A 26,868-nucleotide genomic window follows, 5' to 3' on the forward strand; every position below is an offset into this window, starting at 1 on the left:
CGGTCTGTAAATAAGTGCAAATAAAAACTCAAGTGCAGCACTTAATGTTCTTTTCTATTGTAGATATTATACTCATGACTTAGCCTTCCTACAGATACCACAGCCCTTGAGAACTGTTTTCCATTCGTATTCATCTTTCGCGAGTACACACTCAAAAGTGTTCAATGAATATCCTAGTATGGGGTGTGCCTAAGTGCTGGGGGAGCTCAAGAGTGAAGTAGAGTGGTGTGCTTAAGGAAAGCCTTATAAAGGCTGAGCAGTGTTTTCCAGTATGAGGAAAGTCATGGTGTGGCAGAGGGAGGGGATAGGAGAGGAAGAAGATAGAGCTCGTAGGGAGTGAGCAGATCTAATTAAGCATTTATGCTACCATTCAGAGTCCTCCATGACCTGCTCTTCCTCGTCCTGCTGTCCTAACAATTGCCAACAGCAACTCTTTGTGGTCTCATCAGTCCCACCTCTTTCTTTCTCCTTAGATTCTCTTACTCCATGATTGGCCTGTCTAAATCCTCCTCCTTCTTTGAGTCCAGGTGAAGGTACAGCCCCACGAAGCCTTCCATGACACTTCTGTTCTCACTCCTTTCTTCACTAAATCAGATGAGAGTACTCACAGGTTTGAGCTCCATGTTCTTAATGTTCATAAAAAGTGGGAGACCGCATCAAAAAAGGCTTCAACTTGGTGTAGCTTCCAAATGAGATCATGAGGCTAGGTTAAATTACATAAAAATTAGCCAGAATGAATAGGGCCATGGATACATAGTTTGAATACTGAACGAAATGGTATAGAAGTGCTGTGCAGAGTGGGCTGAAGGACAGAAGTCCTGCATCCCAGTTCTTATTTTTTTTAAATATATTTTGTGTGTGTGTGTGTGTGTGTGAGAGAGAGAGAGAGAGAGAGAGAGAGAGAGAGAGAACATGAGTGAGAGAGTGGCTGATGGAGAGGGAGAGAGAATCCTAAGGGCTCGATATCACAAAACCATGAGATCATGACCTGAGTTGAAATCAATAGTAGGATCCTTAACCGACTGAACCACCCAGGTGCCCCCCCCCCACACGGTTCTTTAGCCAAGTAGGGGAGTATCTTTCAGCATTCACCCAGCTTTTGATCTTCAGTTCTTTACCTGTGAAATAAGGGGTGTGTGCTATCTGTGTCATGTCTAAGATGATACAGATTTGAGTACTTAAACTGAGTGGAAGGCAGTGATTAGTTAGCTGGAGGGGACAGGGAACCAATGGAAATACAATAAATGGCGGGAACTAGAAGGATTGATCCCTGAGGACCATAGGACAGAGAAGAGAACCAGCTAGGAACTGGTGGAAGACTTGTTGCCCTGGTGTCATCAGCACAGTCTTTCTGGAATACAGTGGACCCTCCACAAAGCCCCGCCAGTGTAGAGGTTCTATCGAGCCTCATGTACCCTTTGTCCTTGAGCCTCAAAGGAATAGTCTTCTGAGACTCTTCTCTCATTCTCTGAGCACTTTCTGCTTCCTGACTTTCTTGAAACAAAAGTACCTCAAGTCTCCCATCAGCAAGCCCTGTAGAACGTGAAAGGGTGATGGGTTTTAGCTAATCATCATAGGATGCATTCTCTTTAATTTCCTCTTTCTGTCACCTACTTTAGCCAGCCAGCATATGGTGCTCTCAGAACAACACACTCACCTTTTCCAGGAGCCAAGCAGCATCCCAGAATGGATGGCTTAGCCTAGGGTCAACTGCCTCTGTCTTGGCTTTTCAATGACTCCAAAAATGTCTGCCTGCCTAGTATCTGGGGCTGCGGTTGCAGGGAGCACCTCCCCCCTCGCCGCACTCCCTCTTTTCCTCACATTTTCTCTCTCCCTCTTCCTCTTTTTTTCCTAATAGTATTTGTTTTCTCTCATTATTTAAAAAGACAAAACGTTACTGCTGTTAAGTTTCAAAGTATAGAAAAAAGTATAAAAAATTTTATTTTTATCTCATTTCTACTCCCACCCCCATTATCATCACTGTTAACATTTTTCACTATTTTGATTAAAATAGAACTTACTGTTAAAATTTGTATGACCCTGAACTATTTAAGTTCGATTTTATTTTAGGAAAATTGGAAACATTTTATTATGGAAATTTGCAAATATACACAAAGCTAGAGAGAAGAGAATATTGAGCCATGTAACCCAAGCCCAGCTTCATCGATACAAGAAGATCTTCCTCCATGTTGGGCTTCTGGCCTAGAGCACAAAAAGGGAGGTGACAGGATAAATGTCACATAACCATGATATTAGAATTATTAGGATTTATCCAATGAGATTTTAAGGATTTCAAGGCCCTGGGCCATGTAGGTTTTAAGACCCTTGCTTATATGGACACACATGGTCATGGCCGTCTTACTGGTCTGATGTGGTACCACTTATGCTCTAAGTTTGATGGTGTTTACTTGAGTCCTCCTCCCAGTTGCATGGATGCTTTTTCACTGACACATCAGTGCTTGTCTCCCCAGTGCCAGTGGTGATCACCACCGGTACCCAGGATGGGGCACTGCTTGCCCGTGATGCTGAGAAGAGCTCCCTGGTATGTGGCTCCTGACCCTGGTCTCATTGGCATCATACTGCTGCCTGTGGATGTGTGAGGGAGTGCTGGTTTTTTTCCTGACTTTCTTTGCCAAACTGGTTCTGCTGTTTTCCGACTGGCAAGAGGAGAGGAACACATGGTGAAATATCCGATGGGAAGTTATGCCTCAAGGTGCTTTTGCATTGGACTAAGGCACTGCTGCGTCCTAGTGACAGTCACTGACAATCCAGGCAAGCGAAACAAAGTGGCTGCTGGCCATCAAGTCCGGGGGCTTGGAACAACCAGAATGTGTGCTGAGTCTTGATTACTTGTTACAGGCCCCTGGCTCAGCCAGATGCTGCCTTTGGAGCTTGTTTGTATGAGGAGACTTACAATGTTGATTAAATATGCTCAGGAATCTGAGACATAATAAAATGCTTTGCCTTCAGGACTGACAGGTTCGGCCTCCTTGCTGGGTGGCAGCAGGTGGTTGTGTTTTACTTGGAGCTCTCTGTCCTCACTCTTTCCACCTGCTCCTCTACCCTTATTTCTTGCCTGGTGACTGGAAGACAGCTCTTCTTTTCTGACTGCCGGATCCTAGTTTTGCCTTTCCTATGTATTTTTTTGTTCTCTCCCAGAAGGTGGAATAGTATGGATAGGATTGCATTTAAGAGACCTGGGACTAAATGAGATATGGAGAGTGAGGAGTTCTAAAGCAGTTGACCAACTGTGGTTCTCTACATTGTGACTCCAGGTCACTTTGTATCAATGGCTGGGCCATTGATACCCTTACATCAGTTTGGGCCTCAGTTTCCTCTCCCGCCAAATGATGGGTTGGATAGCATGTTCTCATAATCTTCCAACGCCTGGTTGGAATTCCTGGTATGTAGGGAACCAGGTTGGATAAACCATATGCCTTTAATTGTCCAGTGGTTGTAGAGTAGGCATGTTGTGTCCTTTTCCTAAAATGTGAGCATGGTCAGAGGAGTATAAATGCTTTTCCCTTAGAAACACCATCCAAATGTTGACTCAGAGGTGGGGTGTTACCTCTTTGTAAAGTTGGTCAAAACCTTGATGAGAGGGGTGCCTGGGTGGCTCAAAAGTTTAAGCATCTGACTTTGGCTCAAGTCATGATCTTGTAGTCTGTGGATTCAAGCCTGGAGCCTGCTATCAGATTCTGTGTGTGTGTGTGTGTGTGTGTGTGTGTCTGCCCCTCCCCGCTCATGCTCTTTCTGTCTCAAAAATGAATAAAGGTTAAAAAAAAATCTGTTAAGGGGTGCCTGGGTGGCTTAGTTGGTTAAGCGTCCGACTTTCCCTTAGGTCATGATCTCACGGTTCGTGGGTTCGAGCCCCGCGTCGGGCTCTGTGCTGACTGCCAGCTCAGAGCCTGGAGCCTGTTTCAGTCTGTGACTCCCTCTCTGACCCTCCCCTGCTCACGCTGTCTCTCTCTCTCTGTCTCCTAGAAATAAATAAACATTAAAAAAAAAAATCTGTTAAGGGGCGCCTGGGTGGCTCAGTCGGTTAAGCGTCTGACTTTGGCTCAGGTCATGATCCCGCGGTTCATGGGTTCGAGCCCCGTGTAGGGCTCTGTGCTGACAGCTCAGGGCCTGGAGCCTGCCTCAGACTCTGTGTCTCGCTCTGTCTCTTCCCCTCCTCTGCTCACGCTTTGTCTCTCTCTGTCTCAAAAATAAAAAATAAACATAAAAATCTGATAAGAAAGGGATATAATGTATTAAGTCAGATTCCCTGTAAACAGGTGCTGGGACAGATTCTTGGGACAATGATTTATTGAGTGACTGCTTTCCAGAGAAAGCAGTAAGGATATGAGGGCACTAGGATTGGTGAGGGGAAAATAGTAGATAGATGTGGTTTCGGAAGTTTTAACCTCAACCTGCTCCCACAGGCAGGCCCAGAGTATGAATTGCAGCCGAGAGCTGGTCCCATCCAGCAGAAGAGGGGCTGGGGCATTGATACCCTTACATCAGTTAGTCATTGGATATAGGTCAACCCTACTCCAAGGGCAGGTATAAACTCCCAGGTGAGGCCGTTCTGTCCACCAGGGACAGACTTCTGAGAAGGGTCCAGGTGTGAGCCAGCATTATGGCTGCTGGAGGAGGGGTGTGCCTGCAGGTGAAGGGTGCCTGATGAGAGCAGCACAGAAGTTAGGGCATCCAGGCTGGTGAGAGCGAGGCAGGGAGCAGCGTAGGAGGCAGGGTGGGAGAGGGCTATTCTGAATGTAAATTCCTGAGCAAGCTAAAGTCCTGAGCAAAGAGGGACTATGGATGGCTCAGCATATACAAGGAAATGCCTAGATATGACTTGCCAATTAGACTGACATAACTGATGATAATAGAAGTCAGGCTAATGTTATATTTGAGGAAAGGGAGATGGTGTCTAGGACAGGTCATGACAGATAACTGGGGTTATCTGGATGCTGGTCAGGCAATTATGTACACTTTGAAAAAATCCATCAAGGGGTTATGGATGCTCTTACGATGCATAGATGTTTCAGTATAATATCTACACAAGAGCAAGGGGGCTGCTATTACAGGGTGGTAGGACTTCATTCTAAGAGGGCGTCCCTACCCTCCTTTTTCTTATATGTGCCCCCTCCTTCTTGGCACTTCTTAATCTTCACCTTTTCCTCCTCTTTGTTTCCCTACCATAATAAACTCTTCCTCTGCCTTTCTGGCCTCTGCTGTCTCAGTGAGGGGTTGTGTGTTAGACTATCATGTGATTCTTTTCTCTAAAAGCCTCATTGAAAGCTTCACTGAATCCTTTCCTGACCACCTGGACCAGATCAGATGCCCCTTTGCATCCCTGCCCAGTGTGGCTGCTTTATACCAAACAGCTGAAGGTCATGTGTTCTCATCTATTTAATGCAGGTCCCTTGTTATGCTGTGTTTCACAACAGCCAGGACCTGATGTTTTGCTCATCATTTATCCCCAACACCTAGGGGACTGTCACAAAGTACATGGTCCACAAGTTTATTGAACAAAATATGGCATTCCAGCTCCAAAACATGAACCCCAAGTCCCTTGGGGGTGGAAGAGGAGCTGCCATACCTGGTGGTGGAATTAAACAGAGGCCAGGGAAGGCCATCCACTGGGGGATGCTGGGTGCACTGCTCTTCGAGGAAGGTGGTACCCGGTGGAGCTGGCCTGTGGTTTCTGTCCCTTTTATCCCCACGCTTGCCCTTCCTGAACTTTCTCTCCCTGGGGTGGTCAGCAGAGGCCTTGGACAGATGTTTTTGCTGAGATAAACAGTCTGGCCTTTTTGGCACCTATAGTGGCTGCTCCAGCCATGTCTTGACCTAAGATCAGTTGGTGATTCCAAAGATCTCTCCTTGGGACAAAACCCCTCAGCCTGTTGTTCTCAGTGGGAAACTGTTTTTATTCCTCAGGACATTTGACAATTCAAGAACCACCTTTGGTTGTCACAGGTAGGGTAGTGCTACTGGCATCTAGTGGGTAGAAGCCAGAGATCCTGCAAATGTACCACATGGGACAGAATTACCCAGAATTACCCTACAACAAAGAATTATCCAGCCCAAAATGCCAGCAGTGCCCTGGCTGAGAACCCCTGCTGTATGCCAGTCCAGGCTTGCCAACAGATGCTGTCTCCAACCCAGGAAGCAGGTGTGTCCCAGAGACCGTCTCTTTTCCTGAAATCACCCTACAATTCATATCCCCCCTTTCCCCAGTCCCAGCTCACTCAGTCTCCTTGGTGAGACTTGCTCTAGGAAAAGCATGTACGTAGAAGAGGCCCTTCAGTATGTTTTCCAGAGCCCCGTGGAACCCTGATAGAGACCTGAGTTCAAGGGTGGGGACTTGGCTCTGCAGAGACAGCCTCAGTCCAGGAGAACCATGGGACCTCCTCCCTTCATCTTGCTATCTCCATCCTCAGCTTTCTCTTCAACCCTGCTCCTCCCACCCCACCTTCTACCATTTCCCCCAGTCCTCCAGAGATTAATGTGATAATTGCCATGTGTGCCTGTTTACCCAGGGAGTGGGTGCACTCACCACCCCCAATCAGGCAGGTTCCCAAAGGAACACATTTCACGGTGTCAGGACTGGTACCCGCTGAGCACTCCCTGTGCAGGTGGGCTGCCGCCCCCGACTGCTTTCTCTGTCTGTCATTACCCCCATCATGCGCACGTGTACATGTGTGTGTCACTCGGGGAAGCAGCAGGTGAGAAAGACAGCAGCCAGCCTGCAGTCTGGGGGCTTGGCTGGGTTGAGTGGGAGGAGAATCAGCGCCTTAACCAAGAGGACATTGCCCCAAAGAAGAACACTGTTCTGTAATGGCTGACAAACAGTAGGTGTTCCGTGAATGGTGGGGAATGCGAAGCTGGCACTCCTTGTGCAGCCTTCTTTGCAGGGAGGAGCCTGGTTTCTGCTTAGCTGCTCCACAGTCGCAGTCCGGGCAGGGAAGGTTCCGCTGGGAGACTCTTGGGCCAGAATCCAGTGGAACATGTTCAGAAGGCAGTGGGTCTCCTGTGCCAGCATCTTGCTCACAACATTTAGCATGGCTGTCCTCTGTTCCTAAAGGAAGAGTCAACAAGGAACGTAGCGTGTGGTGATCCCACATGGAAGCAGCTTCTCAGAGTCCCAGAAGCAGAGGGGTCTGGAGAAAGGATGAGAGAGAGAACTAATCACTTAGGCAGCCTTCCTCTCTTCCCACTCCTACTGGGACACAGACACACGGACACCTGAGGAAAAACACACTTCGAGCTCTGAGGTGACACCGGCAGCTTTCTCCTTGGTGTTCCTGACTTCCACTGCACGTGGTTTCGGGACATCTCACTTGAGAGTGGTCGATTACCTTCTTCTTTTTCAACCTCAAAAGACACTTTAGTAGTTGTCTCTCCTACACTGGACAGTTTTGAGGTTTTTATAATGATGAATCAGAAGGAGATTGAAGTTCTAATTAGCATCAGAAAGAACTGTGTCGTTTTGGAGGAGGGAAATGTGAAGTCCTTTGCCCGCTTCCCTGATGAGCTATGTCCCCTTGTCCTGCTGGATTTGTCATTGACCCACTGAAAGACACGTGACAGGAGGGTGAGGCCTCCTGGTGGGGAAAGATGGGAGGGGAAGAGACAAAAGGAAACCCAAGGGAGAGGAGAAAGGTGTAGAGAGGGTGCGGCAAGTCTATTAAAAGGTTTGTGAATAATCTCGGGGTGCTGTCAAGCTGCTTTCTCCAGAAGAAACTTTTAAGCTGTCAGTAATCTGTAACAACCCCCTTGGGGCCTAGTGCCGCTGGCCCTGGTCCTCCAAGTCTTTCTCTTCCCCTTCCTCCCCTTTTTCTCATCAGACAGGTCCCGATGCCATAATGGAGAACAATTTTTCTTAAAAAGAAATTCAGACAAAGCTTGAGAGGGGCCTATCAGAATGAAACTTTTTTTCTTTTTGGTTTATTTTAAACATGAGTATTCTCTTTTTTATTATTTATTTGTTATTATTATTATTCAATCATTTTCTTTTGTTTTTTTTTTACAAATAGTTTATTGTCAAGTTGGTTTCCATATAACACCCAGTGCTCATCCCCACAAGTGCCCTCCTCCATGCCCATCTCCCCCCTCCCCCCCCTCACCCATCAGTCCTCAGTTCTCAGCATTCAAGAGTCTCTCATAAACATGAATATTCTCTTATTTATTCAAATTGTAGTTGTTTATTGATTAGTTGAGCCAAACATTCCGTGTGCCAAACACTTCATTAGGTGCTAGGTATAGAAATAAACAAATAAGATTCTTGCCTTATGGTGGGTTAAACCCAAACCAAAACATTCCCACTACACATGATTAAAGAGACACTGTCCATGTCATTGTTTTTTCTGGAGGAACTGGGAAGTACATTCTAGGCTTTGGGCTCATGAGAAGAGTCCTTTTATCCCTGCATTTCACAGGCTGTATTTCCTCAAGTGTTAATAAATGTTCTTCCAGAAAAGGGGTTTCATTATCAAGGAAGTATATGAAATGATATTAAACTTAATAATGTTCCTTTCATGTGTCTTCCCACTGACTAAGGGGAAAGTATAATCAGTTATGTTTCCTAAGCCTCTTTGGTCACAGAAGCTCATTTTCCACAGAACACATTAACATCTCGCAGACCACTAGCAACGAGAACACTTTTTGGGAAATGCTTTTCACTCTACAACATCTCTGGAAAATCATCACCCAATTGAAATTGCACTAGCCATCCTCAAACTGTAGCTCAGTCCCTTCTGGGGTCAAAGATACCTTAATAGTCACAATTTCATCATCGCCATGGCCGGTACCAACTAATGTTGAGCCCCGATCTGGGTGTTAGGAGCTGAGTCCTTGCTGCCAAAGAATGCTGGGTGCAGGGGACTCCAGCTAAGCCATGTAGTAAATCGGACATGTTGTTCTGGTGCCCCACTGGTGAGCCATCCAAGCTAACCCGTCTGTACAACATGTTGCGTTTGTAATCATGAATAAGATAGAGCGATTTATACAAGGATCATGTCATCCATCCTTCAGCTCACAGGAAGGACCATATCTCAACTCTCCCAGAAAAAACATTAATGAACATAGTGAATTTTATGTTCATTAAAATCCCTTGTGGCCCTTAATATCTAGTTCTCCTGCATCTTCTTCCTGAGAATCAGGAGCAATTTTCTTTGAGGTCTGGTCCACATCTTCCCTGCTTGCATTTAACTGATCAGACCTGGTTGAACTGAAGAGTTAGAACTTAGACTGAAATTGACAGATTTCCACCTTTGTCCCATACAGTTCAGAGGGTGTTTGTTAACTTACATTCTGCTTCATTTGCAATCATCTGTCTCTGAACAATGTGGGGGCAAGACAAAAGATACAAGTTTGGTGAAAGAGGTTGTCTTCAAAGCTATTTTTAATGGAAAATTCTACTGTGCAGCGATAGCTTCCATGATCAGTGGGAACCTATAGTCTGTGGACTGACATATTTGAATGGAGGCAGAAGAAAATTAGATAATTTGAGATAAAAGATAGAATGTCCTAGGAGTCTACCAGATGCATGAGGGCAATGAATCAAAAATATGTTTGTAAAGCTTAGTAGTGAGAGGAGGAAAATGGTAAATCACAGACAAGAAGCACTTTGTCATAGAAATTCTGAGTTCAGATCTTAATTTTAGTAATGTAGCCTGTGAATATTAGGCATGGCATTTGACTGGCCTTGTTTCTCCAGTGAATTGAGAATAAAATACCTTTTAACTGTTTCACATGAGTATTAAAGTTTGCGTGTGAGGGGCTGGTGTGGGGTTGGAGGAGGATTTCAAAACCCTGTATATATAAAATGCAATTCAAGGAGACTATTTAGAAAGATTTGGGGTTGATATTATGGAGAGGAAGAGTCAAGGTGAAGTTTAGTTGAGAGGCTCAAGTGTTAGAGAAGACTTTTCAGAATGCTCCCAAATGGTTTCCAGGTCCTAATAAGACATCCTGCCAAGAGTTGCTTCTTTTGGCTAAGCCATGTGGTGTAATCCTCCCTCAACCTCTAAGTATTCAAAGGCCATGAATCTCACTTGTAGTATAAGAGTCCAGAATATGGATTTCTGTGCAGTTTTTACTTCACTGTGTGTTAGGATTAGAGAGAGAGTGAAAGGATTGCTCTTTAAATCTAGATTTATTCCTTGTTCTGTCCAGAAACTTGCTGGACCCAAGCCTGGGCCAGCTCTGTACTATTGGAAAGAAAGAGTGGAGGGTCAAGGGCTGAGCGGGATGTGGATGACAGTACTGTTTCCCAAGCAATCCTGTCACGGCTTTGCCAGCGTCCATGGAATAGACTGATGGACACAGCTTGCCTCTGATTTTTTGAGAATTTGTCCAACTTAGACTGCAAAAGCTTAGAACACCCTTCACCAAACACTATAAAAACAGTCATTGTTTGTATGATCTTAGACAAGTACTTGACCTCCCTGGGTTCAGTTATCTCAGCTGTTAAGTGAGGTTGTTGGACTCTTCCTTCTCAGAATGTTGTGTGAGGCTGATGCAGTGTCCTTTACTGTATACGTGGGAGAATATGAGCTAACCCACAGTAACCCCAAACTGGGAATGAAGCAGGTGGTATTTGACTATATTGCCCTGTGTTTGTCACCCTGTATTGAGGCTTCAGGAATAGAGGCCTTCTGGCAGATGGTTTTCGTAAAATATTAAGGAACCGTTGTTCTTTCTTTCAGACCAATGATGCCTTAGGAGCCACCTGGAATTGGCTGTACTTCATCCCCCTCATCATCATTGGATCCTTCTTTGTTCTCAACCTAGTTCTGGGAGTGCTTTCCGGGTAAGCCAGCTGCTCCTCTCTCTTCTTCCTTCATTGCAACTGTAAACTAATGCTCCAGACTACTGGCCGATTCATTCATGTAACTTCCCTTTAGAAGACACCTAACTGGGCAGCCCCCATGTGAGGTGCTATTCTAGATGCTGGAAATGCAGTCGTGTATGTTGTTTAATCATCTTTATTTTTCTTAGGAGTTAAAAATATTTAAACCAGGTACAACATTGAACATGGTATCTAGTGAGTTCATTTATTCATATACATCCTTTTATTCAGTCACTCAGCAGTCATAGACCTTCTTTGACCAACACCATGCTGGTTGTGAGGCATATAAGGTTGACTAAGGTAGAGGCTTTACCCTCAAAGGTTTTATTCTATCATGTATTTAACATCAAATTCCATATTTGTAGCTTTGATTAGTGTCCATCAGTCAGCAAGTACTCAATGTCTAAGGTCATGGTAAGCATAGGAAAGAGCATACAAAGTCTAAGGCATGGTCCCTGTCCTTAAGAAAGTGATGTTTTGTGGACAGGACACAAACATTTAGACAGGGAGTGGAGTTCTTTTACTGACTAATATAAGATACAGGTAATTTGGGGGAAGGAACAAATCTATTATATAGTCTGAAGTTACCAGGAATGGCTTCATGAAGGATTGAGATTTTGCTTGGGAGACACAATATGTAATAGGATAAAGTAGAATATATGTGAGTGAACATTCTGTGAAGGAGAGCACCACACCATAGGAAAAAATAGAAGAAATGGGACTCATCTTGCACTAGGAAAGGACTGTAATGAGCCTGATTTACCTAGAGCATTTGGGAAATGTAAAGTATAAAATAGAGCTACAACAGGGGTTGATTTTTAGAGGGTCTTACATTTTTCCAAGCACAACTGAAATTAATATCTTCTCTGAGTAGCATAAGTTCTTCAAATGGAAATTACAAAGTGGTGCTTCTATTGAACACAGCAGGTTGAGTGAAGTTCATCATGTCTTATAACTCTACTAACACAGGAAAAAAATTGTAAGGGCACAGTGACAGAACAGGAGAGGAAATGAGAACAGATGAGACAGGTCAGCAAAATTTTTGAAGGCAGAGAGTAAATGGTAACTGATCTAGTGGTGGGAAAGCTGAGGTTTAACTGCCTTTGGTGAAGAATGCTAATAAAAAGGCAAAATTATTTTCCTTCTGAACCATCCACAGTCCTAGAAAGGCTCCAAGAATTCAAGTCACCACATATGTCTGAGAGATGAGATATGGATGGCACTAAGAACAAGAGGATTGGTCAAAAATCCTCATAAGGAACACTTAGATGACATCTGTCTAACACCCTAGATCTCTATCCCCAAACAGTCCTCACAAGTATCTGCCCTGTCCAACCCCCACCCCAGCCAAAGTCAGAAGACTTACTGTCTCTGTAGCCTGAATCAAAAATGTGCACTGGTAACATCAGTTGCTTCTGAGGGTAGGGCTGATATGTTGGAGTGAAAGTCCACAAACTGAATGTCATGCTCCCAGCCCACGTCTGTCTACTCTTAACTCTCAGAAGTGGAGCAGTCTGGTAGGGTAAGGGCTAGTAGGATTCCTCTGTGGGGAAACTGTCCATCTTTTTTTTTTTTTTTTTTTTTTTTTTTTACAAATAGTTTATTGTCAAATTAGTTTCTACATAACACTCAGTGCTCATCCCCAAAGTGCCCTCCTCCATGCCCATCCCCCCCTCCCCCCCACATCCATCAGTCCTCAGTTTTTGTCAGCATTCAAGAGTCTCTCATGGTTTGCCTCTCTCCCTTTCCCCCACCATTTCCGCCCTTCTTCTCCCCCTTGTTCCTCCGTCAAGTTCCTCCTAATCCTCCTATACGTGCAAACATATGATATTTGTCCTTCTCTGCCTGACTTATTTCGCTCAGCATAACACCCTCAAGGTCTATCCATGTTGCTACACATGGCCAGATTTCATTGCTAGGAATTTACCCAAGGGATACAGAAATGCTGAGGCATAGGAGCACATGTACCCCAGTGTTCATAGCAGCACTCTCCACAATAGCTAAAACATGGAAAGAGCCTAAGTGTCCATCAACAGATGAATGGATCAAGAAGATGTGGTTTATCTATACCATGGAATACTACATGGCAATGGGAAACTGTCCATCTTAAGAGAAGAATCTTAATGTAGGCTGATACCTGAGGATGGCCAGAGAAACGGTTCCCACCCATTGCCCTCAGGGAGGCTCATATAGTTTCCTGTAGCTGCTGCAACAAATTAACACAACTAGGTAGCTTCATGCTGTGAATAAAATTAATTCTTTCACAGTTCTGGATGCTAGAGGTCCAAAATCTGGCAGGGTCTCACCCCCTCTAAGGGCTCTAGGGGAGAATTTATTTCCTTCCTTTTCCAGTCACTGGTGACTCCAAGTATTCCTTGGCTAGTGGCTGTGTCACCCTGGTCTCTGCCTCTGTGGTCACATTGCTTCCTTCTCTTTTGTCTAAAATCTCCCTGGGCCTCTTTCTTATGAGGACATGTGTCATTGGATTTAGAGCTACTTATATATTCCAGGGAGACTTCTGCATCTCAAGACCCTTAACTTAATTACATCTGCAAGGACTTTTTCCCAAATAAGGATCCAGGAATTAGGATCCAGGAATTAGGATGTGGACGTACATTTTTTGGCTGGGTTATTCAACCCAGTACACTTCTCATTCTACATACTTCAGCCATACACACAAGAGTTTCTAAAATGCTTTTTGAGACTTGCTCTTACATACTAAGGCAGAGTAGGGATCATCAGCATTGGAAAAAAAAACTCCAAAACAAAACACAAAAACAAAATAATATATAGAAAAAAGGAACCTGAGAGACACCAGGTGGCTCAGTCTGTTGAGCATCTGACTCTTGATTTCAGCTCCAGTCATGGTCCCAAGGGTGTGGAATTGAGTACAGTATTGAGCTCTGTGCTGAGCATGGAGCCTGCTTAAGATTCTCTCTCCCCTCCCTCTGTCCCTCTCCGTGGCATGCATTCCCTCACTCTCTAAAAGAAAAGGACTTGAGGGACTATGAATGATGGAGGGTACAAAAGATAACTCTTAAAATTTATAGCTGATATTAGCAGAGTTAAGAGAAATAATTTTAATTGCAAAATTAAAAATTAAAAAAGAACATTTAGCAGTTAAGAAGAGCCCTTGGAAATTAATGCAAAATAAATAATGTAAAATTTCATCAGTCTAGCGTGAATTAATGTAAAAAATGTAAACATGTAATGAAAATACTGAGATAGTAAACAGTTGGGATACAAAATTAATGAAATCACCTAGAAAGTAGAATAAAAAAGCTTTTAAAAATCAGAGGGTTGGTCCAACATTCAACTTCTAAGAGTTCCATAAAGAGAATAGGGAAGAGGGCACGGAGAAACTTACAAAGAAAAATACAAAAAAATGTTTCCAGAATCAACAAACGCACATTGCCAGAGAAGTCTGTTGAAACATGCATAAGGCTATTCTTTCCAACATTAGTTTTTGTTGATGGGACGTTGGAGAGAACCTGGACATCCACAGTCGGGAAAGTAGATGGGTAAACTGTGGGATCCCTCCCATGACCTAGTATGCAGCAGTTAGAGGCACCAAATACCATGTGCACTCAGCAACTTAGAGTATCTTAAAAGCATATGATTTAGTCAAAACAAGAGATAGTATGATACAATGCATGTAAAAATACATGCACACACACAATACATAGATTGTAAGAATGCATTCAAATAAAAAGTATGCATTGAATACAAGTTTTTCTTGAAAGTAGAACATTCTTTAATTTTTTTAATGTTTATTTAATTTTGAAGGAGAGAGAGACAGAGTGTGAGCAGGGGAGGGGCAGAGAGAGAGGGAGACACAGAATCTGAAGCAGGCTCCAGGCTCTGAGCTGTCAGCACAAAGCCCGACGCAGGGCTTGAACTGACGAGCCATGAGATCATGACCTGAGCCAAAGTTGGACACTTAGCCGACTGAGCCACCCGGGTGCCCCCTTTAACAGACAATTTTAAAGTAGTTTCCGATGTACAGTCTGTTGATTTAATAATTCTGTACATTACTTGGCACTTACTATGATACATGTAGTCACCGTACAACATTATTACAATATAATTGATTATATTCCCTTTGCTGTACTATTCGGCTTCATGACTTGTTTTATAACTGGAAGTTTGTAACTCTTAATCCTTTTATCTATTTTGCACCTCCCCACCCCTATCTACTTCCCCTTTCTGGCATCCACAAGCTGTCTATATTTAAGAATCTGGTTTTTGTTTGTTTGTTCATTTGTTTTTTTTGTTTCACATGTAAGTGAAATCATGAGGCATTTTTCTTTCTCTGACTTATTTCACTTAGCATAATATACTTTAGGTCCATCCGTGTTGTCACAAGTGACAAGACCCCATTCTTTTTTTATAACTTAGTACTATTCTGGGCGCCTGGGTGGCTCAGTCAGTTAAGCGTCTGACTTCGGCTCAGGTCATGATTTCACGGTTTGTGGGTTCAAGCCTGGCGTCGGGCTCTGTGCTGACAGCTAGCTCAGAGGTTGGAATCTGTTTCCAGTTCTCTCTCTCTCTCTCTCTCTCTGACCCTCCCCTGCTCACTCTCTCTTTCTCTCTCTCTCTTTCTCTCTCAGAAATAAATAAAACATTAAAAAAATAACTTAGTACTATTCCATTGTATATGTATACCACATGTTCTTTATCCATTTCTCTATGGATGGACACTTGAGTTGCTTCCATATCTTGGCTACTGTAAATGGTGTTGCAATAACATAGGGGTGCTTCTATCTTTTCAAATTAGTGTTTTCATTTTTCTTTGGGTAAATACTTAGTAGTTGAATTAACAGATCATATGGTATTTCTATTCTTAAACTTTTGAGGACACTCCATACTATTTACCACAGTGGTTGCACCAGCTTACATTCCTACCAACAGTAGACAAGGGTTCACTTTTCTCCACATCCTTGCTAACACTTACTTCTTATCCTTTTGCTACTAGTCATTATGAATGGTGTGAGATGATACCTAATTGTGGTTTTGTCTTTCATTTCTTTGATTAGTGATGTTGAGCATCTTTGTATGTGACTGTTGGCCATCTGTATATTGTTTCTGGAAAATATCTATTCAAATCCTCTCTCGAATTTTTAATCAGAATTTTATTTGATGTTTATTTGAAAGTAGAGCATTCTTGTGAAACCTTTCATACACCAATATGGCATAAAACAAAGAAACAATTACTATTTTGTAAAAGTAAAAATGCTCTTTGGATTTTTTTCAGTTATCAAAAATATGTACTAATGCGGGTTTTTCATGAAAGTGAAGTGGTATAAAGTAAACTTTCAGATAGTGAAGGAAACCTGTCTATTGTATGGTAGTTTCTATAGCAGAAAGAAAGGAGGAGGGTATGAAGATAAAAGGGAACAAATTAATTTAATTAATAATGAAAATGCCCACTGAACACTTGACACACTAATGAAAAGAGACCACACCAAGATAAATCATCCATAAATTTTCAGAGCATCTGAGTAAAGATAATTCCAGAAGCTTCTGGTTATTGGAAAGGCAATATATTTTAACAACAAAGACTTAGGGATTAGGGTGAAAGTTAGAAATGAACAGAAAAGTTCCTAAGTATTTCTGAAGGAAAAAATTTCCAAGAAAAAATTCCCTACCTAGCAAAAATAGCAATAATTTCTGAGAATACTCTGACAGTATTTTGAGACCATCTTTCAGAAGAAGTTACTAGAGAATGTGAGTCTCTAGAAATAAGGAATTAACTGAAGAAAGAAAAGGACATAATATTCATGCAAACAAGGGATTCAATAGAAAAATCAGGCAAAGGGGATTCCAGGATGATTATGAAGGGAAGTCTACAGTGATAGACCCAGAGAGCGGCAAGTTTAGACTTGGATAGGATGACAAAGAGCTTAAGAATGATATCTGTAAAGAAAGAATGAAGCAAGTTATTCCCTGATATACATTGTATTCAGAAAAGCTTAGAGGTTTTGTGAAGATTATGTATATGAATATATAATTATATATATAAATGTTTGCATTATATATAAACATTATATGTTCATATATGTATTTGTATGCATACACCTCCATTTAGGCGACTCCACAAAATACAAAAGGGTTATCACTAAAGGAATATAAGCATAGTAAGTTAGTTTTCTGTGTGACTGAACCTTAATGGATTGTAAAATGGTCCCTTATGGTGCTATAATTGCCTTGAGATGATGGGGGAAGAAAAATATGGGGAGGGGAAGGGAATGTCAAACACTAAAATCTTAGGTTCCATAATGAAAAAGTCTTTAAGCAGCATCTAAAATAGAAAGATAGGAGTGCCTGGGTGGCTCAATCAAGTGAATGACCAACTCTGGCTCAGGTCTTGATCTTGCAGTTTGTGGGTGTGAGCCCCACATCAGACTCTGTTCTGACATATCAGAGCCTGGATCCCCTTTCAGATTCTGTGTCTCCCTCTCTCTCTCTCTGCCCCTCCCCCACTCTCACTCTGTCTGTCTCTCTCTCAAAAATAAACATTTAAAAAATTTAAAGATAAAGAAATATCAATTGTGGGGGTATAATATTAAAAAATTAGAAAGGGATACTAGAAAAAAATATAGGTAAAAGTTATAAGTGATGGTTTCTGGGGAGTGAGATTCAGTGCTGGGGAGAGGCATGGCTGTGGATGGCTACCTCTTCATGATAAGTCTTTTAAAAATATTTGCCTTTACAAGTCAGTGTGCATCACTTTGAGAAAAATAGAGGTAAAATTTTCAAGTAAAAATACTGCACATACATAAAAGTGTGGGGTGAAAGGAATATATTAGACCATTCATCTGCTATCAGGGGGGGAAGCATTGACATGGAGGGATACCATGGATTAAGGAGGAAATGACCAACTATGTGGTACTGAGAGTCTGTGGTGACTTGTGAAATGTATGAAATAAAAGCAGGAAGCACTATGAAGTCATTCTTAATACTCTGCATCTTGAGTGGAAAGTCATAAGATGTAATGGGACTCCTTAGATATTTACTCATTCAGTGAGCATTTATTCACCTCCTCTAAGTCCAAGCACTGCTCTAAGTCATTTGATCCATATTGCCTGTACCTATAACTCAGATACTATCTCTCAGTGACTACCTATGGAAGGGGCTTGACCACAGACTTCATTCTTCATGCATTTATGCGGAAGAGATAATCTCTTATTTATGTAATCTTACTTGATGTTCTGTATCCTTACTTGTTTCCAAAGTGTGTCCATGGTTAATTTAGAAAATTCAAGTCCTGCTCTTACTATTTGAAGAGGGAGGGAAGTAGATGCTATGCTAACAAATCAACTGTGTTCCAAATAAGGCTTCTATAGGGGCGCCTGGGTGGCTTAGTTGGTTAAGCGTCCGACTTTCGCTTAGGTCATGATCTCGCAGTTCGTGGGTTCGAGCCCCGCATCGGGCTCTGTGCTGACTGCCGGCTCAGAGCCTGGAGCCTGTTTTGGTCTGTGACTCCCTCTCTCTCTGACCCTCCCCTGCTCATGCTGTCTCTCTCTCTCTCCTAGAAATAAATAAAAACCTTAAAAAAAAAATTTCAAATAAGGCTTCTATGTGGGTTCAAGATCTATTTTAACAGAGCTGGAACTAGGACAGAGCACTGCCCTCCAGGACAATTTCTATGTCTAACTGTATCCAATCTGATTGACTGTCTCTGGTTTGGAATTGCATCTTTTCATTCTCCTACATCCTTCGCTGTATGCGAAAGAGTGGCTCATCGGTGGAAGCATGATCTTTTGGCGTGTGACAGTCATGAGTGAGAACTTAATCTTGCCACTTACCAGCACTGTGCATTTGGATAAATTACTCTGAGCTCACCTCCTCTGTGAAATGGGATAGTAATGTCTTTCATAGACAGAGGCCTAGCCCAGGGTCTGGCATGGAGCAGCCATTAGCTCTTATACCCTTTGATAATATTGACATTCATTTTTCTCCACCTGTTAGGTCTGGGTGGCTATTATCTGAGTAGCAGCCTGTGATATTTGCCTTGAGCCGGCTGTGAGACCATCAGCTCCTCTCTGAAGGGGGAGACAGCCTCCTCAGGTTGGGAGATGAAACAGACCTGGAATGGCATATGTCTCCTTAGCACTTCTGAAGTAGCTTAGGAAGTGACAACAGCAGCTGGGAACAGCTGGTGTAAATAAATTCTGACATTTAAAGGAGTGTTAACAATAGGGACCTTACAGGCTGGGACTGAAATATTTCTGTCCCTGTTTCCTTTTCCACATTCCGATGCTCCACACATATGGAGTTTTACCAGTATCTGCGGAGGGTTTAGCAGTAGCTAGTTCTGTGTGCAGAGGACCAAGGATGCTCTCTTCTGCTTGGTCTGGATCTCACATGCCTCTGGAGGGGGTGTAGGCTTTCTCTTTTGAGTAAGTGGCTGGTTGGGAGTTGCACTTGAAAGCTAGAGAAAAGCTTTGGAGATTATATTTCCAGGGGACATGCTCCCAGTGACCTGAAGGCAGTTTGAATGTTATATGATAAGGCTTTCCTAAAGCAGAAAAAGAAGGCAGTGGAAGGAGGAGCCCCTGTGTTGGGCAAGTGATGAGATGAGTCTGAGTGAGGGGGGCAAGCAGCCTATGCCAGTGCTCATTGCTCACTGGATACTAAGTGTGCAAATGACTGAGGCACCCATCTCAGGGGCATGGGACTCAGTAGAGGAGGGCTGTGAAGGAAGTTGGCCATCCTCAGTGTATTTAAAGAGGAAGTATAGATAGAAGCATTGCAGTGTTTTTACTTGTCTCAGAGGAAATGGGATTTGATGAAAACCATTAGCTTAGGCTTGAAGAGAAGCAGAGCTTCCTGTCTCCATGGAAACAAACCAGAGCTGCATAAGCACAGGGCTACAGGGCAGAAGGCACACACAAACAGAAAATGACCCTGAGCTAGCCCATTGCCTCTATCCACTGCTCCCAGGGCTTCTGGAGAGAGGAAGGTAGGCTTGGGGGAGCAGTTGTGCTGTCCAGACTGGGACAGGGACAGCCAGGCCAGAGATGCCTACAAATGCAGCTGGGGAGCAATTGGAAACCTCATGTATGTAAAGCATGTCAGTTTTCAAAGCACCTTTACTTCCATGTATTTTTTTAATATACCCTGCGGCATCCATCCATATTGGCACTCAACATGGCACAACTAGAGGAAGGCTGCTGAAGGTTAGCCTAGAGTATCCTGTCCATACGGACTTTAGTGCAAGTTTTAATCTGCACATGCATTGACACTTACTCATATGCACTGGTCTTCATGTACACAGTGTGACCTGGCACATACAGGGTATAAAGTCCCAAGACCCACTGTCTAGGTCCTCTTGGCCTAAGGACTAATGGGGAGTGGTGAACTTTCCATAGTAGAGGAGGAATTCTTCTGGTTCCATCTCTCGAGTGAGTGGAGTGGCTCCCCTAAGAAGCAAGGTGACAGCTGTCTGTCCTGCCACCAACTCATTTGCTGAGTGGGTTTGATAATTAAGTGCAATGCAGCAAATATTTATTGAGTATTTGCTATATATAAGACACTTTGCTAGACTGAGATCACAAAGATAAAATGAGGAGATTGTAGATTGATAAAGGAAATAATTTAAATTACATGTAATGGAATCTAAATTCAAACATTCAGGATTTTAGTCCTATCCAAAGCAATTTATTTAATATACATATATACCATATATTTTTTAAGATTTGTACATGTCACATAGTTTGAGCACCTACTATCTTACAAGGCATTGTTGAAAATACAAAATTGAATAGGACCTAGGTCCTGTCCACAAGGAAGGGACTAACAAATGTATCTTCGGTATTAAACTTTGGATCTCCTGAATCACCTGCCATTGCTTCTCTTTGATATTAGAAGATGGCTCCTGAGTATTTCCCAGACCTGACTTGTGTGTAGGTGAACTACACAGTAATTTTCCTGCCAGGATTCTGACACTGGAATAAACCATAGAAATTCAATTATTCATGCAACTAACGTTACTGAGTTCTTACTGTCACCTGCTGCCCGGGGGCCAAGGATATATCAAACAAGGACAGAGAGCTGTTCCCCTCAAAGAGCTTGTAGTCTAGGTAGAGAGACAGCATAGGTGTAGCATTTAAATTAGAAAAGGCAAGGATCAGTCAAGGCCAAGTGAAGAAATTGCCCTTGATACATAGTTTAAAAGAATGAGTAATGGTTGGCTAGAAGCAAAAGAGAGGACATCCTGGCAAGTTAGTAGTCAAGAATTTATAAAAGGCCATTCTGAGTGACTTGAGTGAATCAAGTCAGGAAAAGTAGAAAAAATGAAACTAGAGGCAAAGGCAGAGGCTCGTCATGAAGGGCTCATTATAGGGGCTATAAGCTAATGAGTTTAATGATTCCAGAAGCTTTTGGAAGGTTCTCAAGCTTTAAGCAGGGAAAGTGGCCAGTTTACAATCAAAGATGATCATCCTGAAGAAATTATTTAGAGAAACAAGACTGGAGGCAGGGAGACACTTTAGGAGCAAAGCGAAGAAGCAGGGAGTCCCCAGGCAACACAGTGGTGTGGCCATGGACAGTATGTACCAGATCCAAGAGGTGTTGGTTAGACAGTATGTGCACGTCTTGGTGACTATTTGCATGTGTCTGAGTGTGGACTGGGGGATAAAAGTAAGAGGGAAGTCTCCTGGACTGCTTCTAAATCTCTGAATGGAGCCACTGTGTGGCTAGGGGAGAACACAGGACAAAGAGGTTTTGAGGGAAAGAGGATAGGTTTCGGATTTGTTGAGTTGGAGAAAGCATAACACACTTTACACCTGTTGGCTAATTTATAGCAATAATGGGGGTTTGTTTCAGGTTAAATTTTTTAAGCCGTAATTTATTGAGATTGTGCTATGCATTGAAAATTATGCCAATGCCATGACACACATTGTTTCATTTAATCCTCACAATTACCCTATAAGGTATTACTATCTTCTTTTATGAATAGGGTAACTGAGAGGGAGGTTTGGTACTTTGCCTAAACTCACAAAGCTGTTAAGCAGCAGGTTCAGAATTTGGAATGAGATCTGTCATGGCCAAACACCTCTGCTGTTAAACACATCCTGCATATCGTAAATGTCCTTTTTGGAAGGAAATTAGCTGGCATCCAACACAGCAAATCTTGATGGAAATGAAGGAGACCTTGGTGGCTAGCAAGACATGTAGAACTTTCAGGCCCTGAAGACAGATTTCATGTTCAGCACCAGTAATGACCAGATTGGTGTTCGTAGTCCCTCCCTTGACTAGAAGGACACATTCCTGGACGAGTTGTGTGTCCATGGAGGTCACATATAAAGCTATGAGAGCTTGTTGGGAGCGTCTGCATTTCCCCAAGACACTGTTCTATATATCAGTTGTCAGAGTTGTATCTTAGATTGTGATAAAAGTTATTTGAGGTAGAAAGGACTGTAAGAGACTGTAGTGGCCTCTGTGTTACAACTGAGGAAACCTGAATAGAAAGTGAAGCACCTTGCCCAAGTTATAGACAGCTGTTTAGTGGGAGATCTTGACTAGAACCCCAGGTTCTCTGGCTCCCTGTGAGGGTGCTTTCTTCCATATATAGTAGGTATAGTTTAGTAGTAAAGTATGGACTTTGTAAACAATATATCTGGGTTTGAATCCCATCTCTGTTGTCATCTTTATGAACTTAGGTAAATCACTTCATATTTCCATACTCTTAATTATCCAGTTGCAAATAAGGATATTATTATCCACCATGTAGGATTGCTGAGAAAACTAAATCAGACCATGCATGTGAAGTGTTTTGTGCTCCGGCGGGACTTAATTAGTGTTAGCTGTCAATAGCAGATTTCTTCTCTCCAGAACCTGGTCTATACCCCAGAAGGTAGCGCTGCGTAAGAGTCATTCTTACCTACCAAGGAATCCTTCTGAGTCAGTTACAGAAGCTGAGATGTTTTGGGATACCACTGGTAGGGCCGATTGACTATATGGCACTCCGCCTGGAATGGTAATAACAGACCAGTGGACCACGTCCTTGTGCCCGACATGTGGCCATCACCTTAGACATTCCTCTGGCAGTTTCTTGGAAATGCCCTGGACTTTCTACCCTCTGCTTCTGTGGTCTAGAGGCCCCTGTGCCCTTAGTTTTCCTTGTTGAATTCTTGCCTTCACAGCTTGTTTCAACTTTGACCTCTTTCATGAGATATTTCCAGATCCATACCCTTCCTCCCATTCTTCAGTTAGGATTAAAATCTTCCTCCCAGATACTCTCATAACACTATGCACCTGTCTATTATAGAACCTATTACTCATAATAACATGCAATTTTGCTATAAAACTTAATATTCAAGACAAGAGCTAACATTTATTGAAAGCTCATCATCTGCCAGATACTATGCTAAATACTTTATGTACATTATTTCAATTAATTTTTATAACAGCCTCATGAGTAAGGTACTTTTGTTAACCCCAGTTTATAAATGAGAAAATGGAGGCTGAGAGACTTTGAGCCTTGCCTACGGCTGCACATTTAGTGAGGGGAGTGTATTCGAGCCGCAAACGTTCCTGCCACCTGTTAGTTTTTGTTTCTTATGCTAGAGATGGCTTTCCCTGTAATTGGATCTCTCCTAAGATCTTAGTGCCTTGTTCTTGGCTCAATAAATAATTGCTGAATTGAAGGAAAATCCAGTAATACCAGGTCCCTCTTAGAGGATGCCACACCCCCTGTGACTTTCTGGAGAATAATATTGCAGAGATGAAGGAAGATGCTGGTATCTTAAACTTAAGGAGAATCATCACTGACACTGGAGATTGAGGTGGAAGCCACAGAGAGACTGTTTATTCTGCAGAGTGATGGCCCCTACCTGCATCTTCCAGACAAGTAATTGTCTCTATTGAACAGTTTTTTCACGTAGCTATTGCTATTTATATATATATATTTTTAGTTATCCATCATGTTCCTTGCCACTTTCCTATTGGCATGTTTATCTTTTTCATATGAAAGATCCATTTGTTTAGCAAAGATAGTAACCTTTTTATCACATGTAGCAATATTTAGGGAATAAATAATTGCTTTTCAAGGATAGTTCAAGTTGTCATCATATCAAGAATTGTGGGCAACTAAGCAAAAAAAAAGACTAAAATGGTTATTCTTTTTAAATTTAGAGCACTTCATTTAGAAAGCATTCCATACGTGTTCTTTTGTTTGATTCTCACAGTGGTCTTAGCAACTGTGTTGCCATTATTTTACAAATAAGGAGATTAAAGCTCAAAGGGCACAAGTATGATGCCCTAGGTCATAAATCTGAAAGTGTGGTGTTCTGATGTGGTGGGAACCAGCCGTCATACCCAGAAAGGTCACCTTCCAGGGGTAGGGTCAAAGTGTTCAGGGAAAAGAAACAGAGAAATCAGTAAGTAGGACAATCGAGATACCTAATCAAGACAAGGGACTGTTCTACACATACTCACCTTTTTATAGAGAAATTTGAACAATTCTATTGGGAGTTCATTAGGTGCCTTGTTGGTGATGTTGAGACAGTGGCCAAATTGAAAATTCCCCTCATTGTCTTTTGGACAATTTTTTACACGTGGAGTTTCTAAGTGGACTAAATTCTTAAGTGGCTGAAACAATCCTGTTATCTCCTCTTCCATACCCTAACTAACCTAGCACAGATTCACCCTCTAATACTCTGATACCTTTATTTGTGTGTATATACACACCAGACATATGCACACATATTTATATACATGCCTATATACATACGCATATTTTCACATGTTTGTGATGCTTTGTATTCATTCTCCAACTCTAATGCACACACATACTCTTCTCCAGTCTTTGTCCTTCCATGAAGCACTTAAGGACCCAGCAGAGGACTGTACTTCTCTGAATTCACCTTGCACAGCATACACAATATCGTTTACTTGTACAGTATATTTAAGCCTGTTTCAAGAGTGTTTCCATCTAGAAATCCCATTTTACTTCTCTGTTTTTCAGAGGAGGAGTTAATGTTTACTTATTAGAATAATATAATATGAAATAATGTTTAAGAAGATGACTTTGCTAACATACAGACCTGGATTTAATTTCCTGTCTGCCACTGAGCTCCAAAGGGTACCTCTTAGATATCCCTTAGGCCTCTCACATTCAGGATGCTCGAAACTGAATTCATTGTCTCATTCTCCTATCCTAAGCTCCCCACTCTTCTACACTATCCCTTTGTTACCTTTTACCACATTTATTATCGAAGATCGTAACCTCAGTTAATACCTTCTTTTTGCTTATTCTCTGCATCTAATTGCTCACCAAGACTACTGATTCCACCCTTGAAAGGTTTCATGCACTGTATCCTGGACTGTAGCAATTGTCTCTTTAAGTGCTCTCCTTATTGTAATCTGGCCTGCTGGCTATCACCAAAGCAGCCTTTCCAAAGTAGACATTTAATTACATGATTTGTATATCTTAGCTATTTATAATGGCTTCCTATTGCCTAAATAATGGACTCATTCATGTTTTCACTTGTTTGGGTTTTCAACAAATAGGTATTGAGCCTCTACTATGTGGCAGCCAGTGTTCTAGATGCTGCCTGCATAGCAGAGAACAAAACAAACAAAACATCCTGCACTCATGAAGCTTGAATTTCAAAATGAGCATATCCAATTGTTGCATATTTTCATTTAGGTAAATGAAAAGGCAAAACCTGTTCTTGAAAAGAAATTTTTTAAATCACAAAGATGTTTCTTTCCCCCATTTTAACTTCAATAATAATAAACACAAATAAGATTTTCCTTTTTTTAATGTTTAATTATTTTTGAGAGAGAGAGAGACAGACTGTGAGCAGGAGAGGGACAGAGAGAGAAGGAAACACAGAATCCAAAGCAGGCTCCAGGTTCTGAGCTGTCAGCACAGAGCCCAATGCGGGGCTCGAACCCACGAACCGTGAGATCATAACCTGAGCCGAAGTTGGATGCCCAACTGACTGAGCCACCCAGGTGCCCCAAGACTTTCCTTGTTTTAATCTTCCTTTATTTTTGAGAGAGAGAGTGAGCATGCAGTGGAGGGGCGGGGCGGGGGGGCGGAGAGACAAAGAATCTCAACTGGGCTCTGAGCTGACATCAGTGAGCCTGACATGGGACTCGATGTCATGAACCATGAGATCATGACCTGAGCTAAAATCAGACACTCAGCTGATTGAGTCACCCTGGGGTTCCCAAATAAGATTTTCACTTTACTAAATTGAAATTTATTTGAACACTTATATATCTAAGAATAACTAGGACATTGCTTATTGCTTAGAATACGAGGAACAGGGACTTTTTCTACAAGTAGTAAATTATATTCTAAAGCTATAGTAATTGAAACAATGTGGTATGATGTAGGAATAGAAGAATAAAAAAGAGAGTTTTATATATATATGCACACACACATTTTACATATAAATGAAAACACACACATACATGTGAATTCACAAGTGTGTGTGTATATATATATATGTCATTTCAAATTAGTGAAAATGACTTATTCAATAAATGTTGTTAATATGTGGTCAGCACCTGAAAAGAAAAAATTGGATTAGATCCCTAAGTCTCACATCTTATACCATAATAAAGTGCAGATGGAGCTAGTACATATGTATATTTTTTAAGTAAGTCATGAAAGTATTTGAAGAGATTATGCACAATTTAAAATTCTTCAAGGGGGAAGGCTTTTCTAAGCATGATACAAATTAATAAGTCATTAAGGAAACAATACATGTGAATTTGTGAAAATAAAAAATAATACTGCCATATTCATTAATAAAATCAAAAGACAAAAAGAGTTAGTTTTGAATTTTATTTTTATTTTAGAGAGAGAGTATGTGAGGGTGAGTAGGGGAGGGCCAGAGGAAGAAAGAGAGAAAATCTTAAGCAAGGTCCACTCTCAGCATGGAACATGATGTGGGGCTTGATCCCACCATCCTGGGACTGTGACCTGAGCTAAAATCAAGAATGGGATGCCCAACCAACTAAGCCACCCAAGCACCCCTAGTTTTGAATTTTAGATTGAGTCTGTA

General features: G+C 42.1%; 1 protein-coding gene across 3 annotated transcripts in view; it reads left to right on the top strand.

Annotated features, from left to right (window-relative positions):
• The window catches only part of CACNA1E (calcium voltage-gated channel subunit alpha1 E), a 313,512-nt gene that overhangs the window by 157,422 nt on the left and 129,222 nt on the right, over nt 1–26,868 (top strand). For all 3 annotated transcript variants that reach the window (XM_039249319.1, XM_039249320.1, XM_039249321.1), the window contains exon 7: nt 10,698–10,801. In XM_039249319.1, the coding sequence (XP_039105250.1) occupies nt 10,698–10,801 (104 nt within the window). The remainder of the gene's footprint in view (nt 1–10,697; nt 10,802–26,868) is intronic.

The sequence above is a fragment of the Hyaena hyaena genome, unplaced genomic scaffold, assembly GCF_003009895.1.
Source record: "Hyaena hyaena isolate Hyena2069 unplaced genomic scaffold, ASM300989v1 scaffold_337, whole genome shotgun sequence".
Lineage (NCBI taxonomy): Eukaryota > Metazoa > Chordata > Mammalia > Carnivora > Hyaenidae > Hyaena > Hyaena hyaena.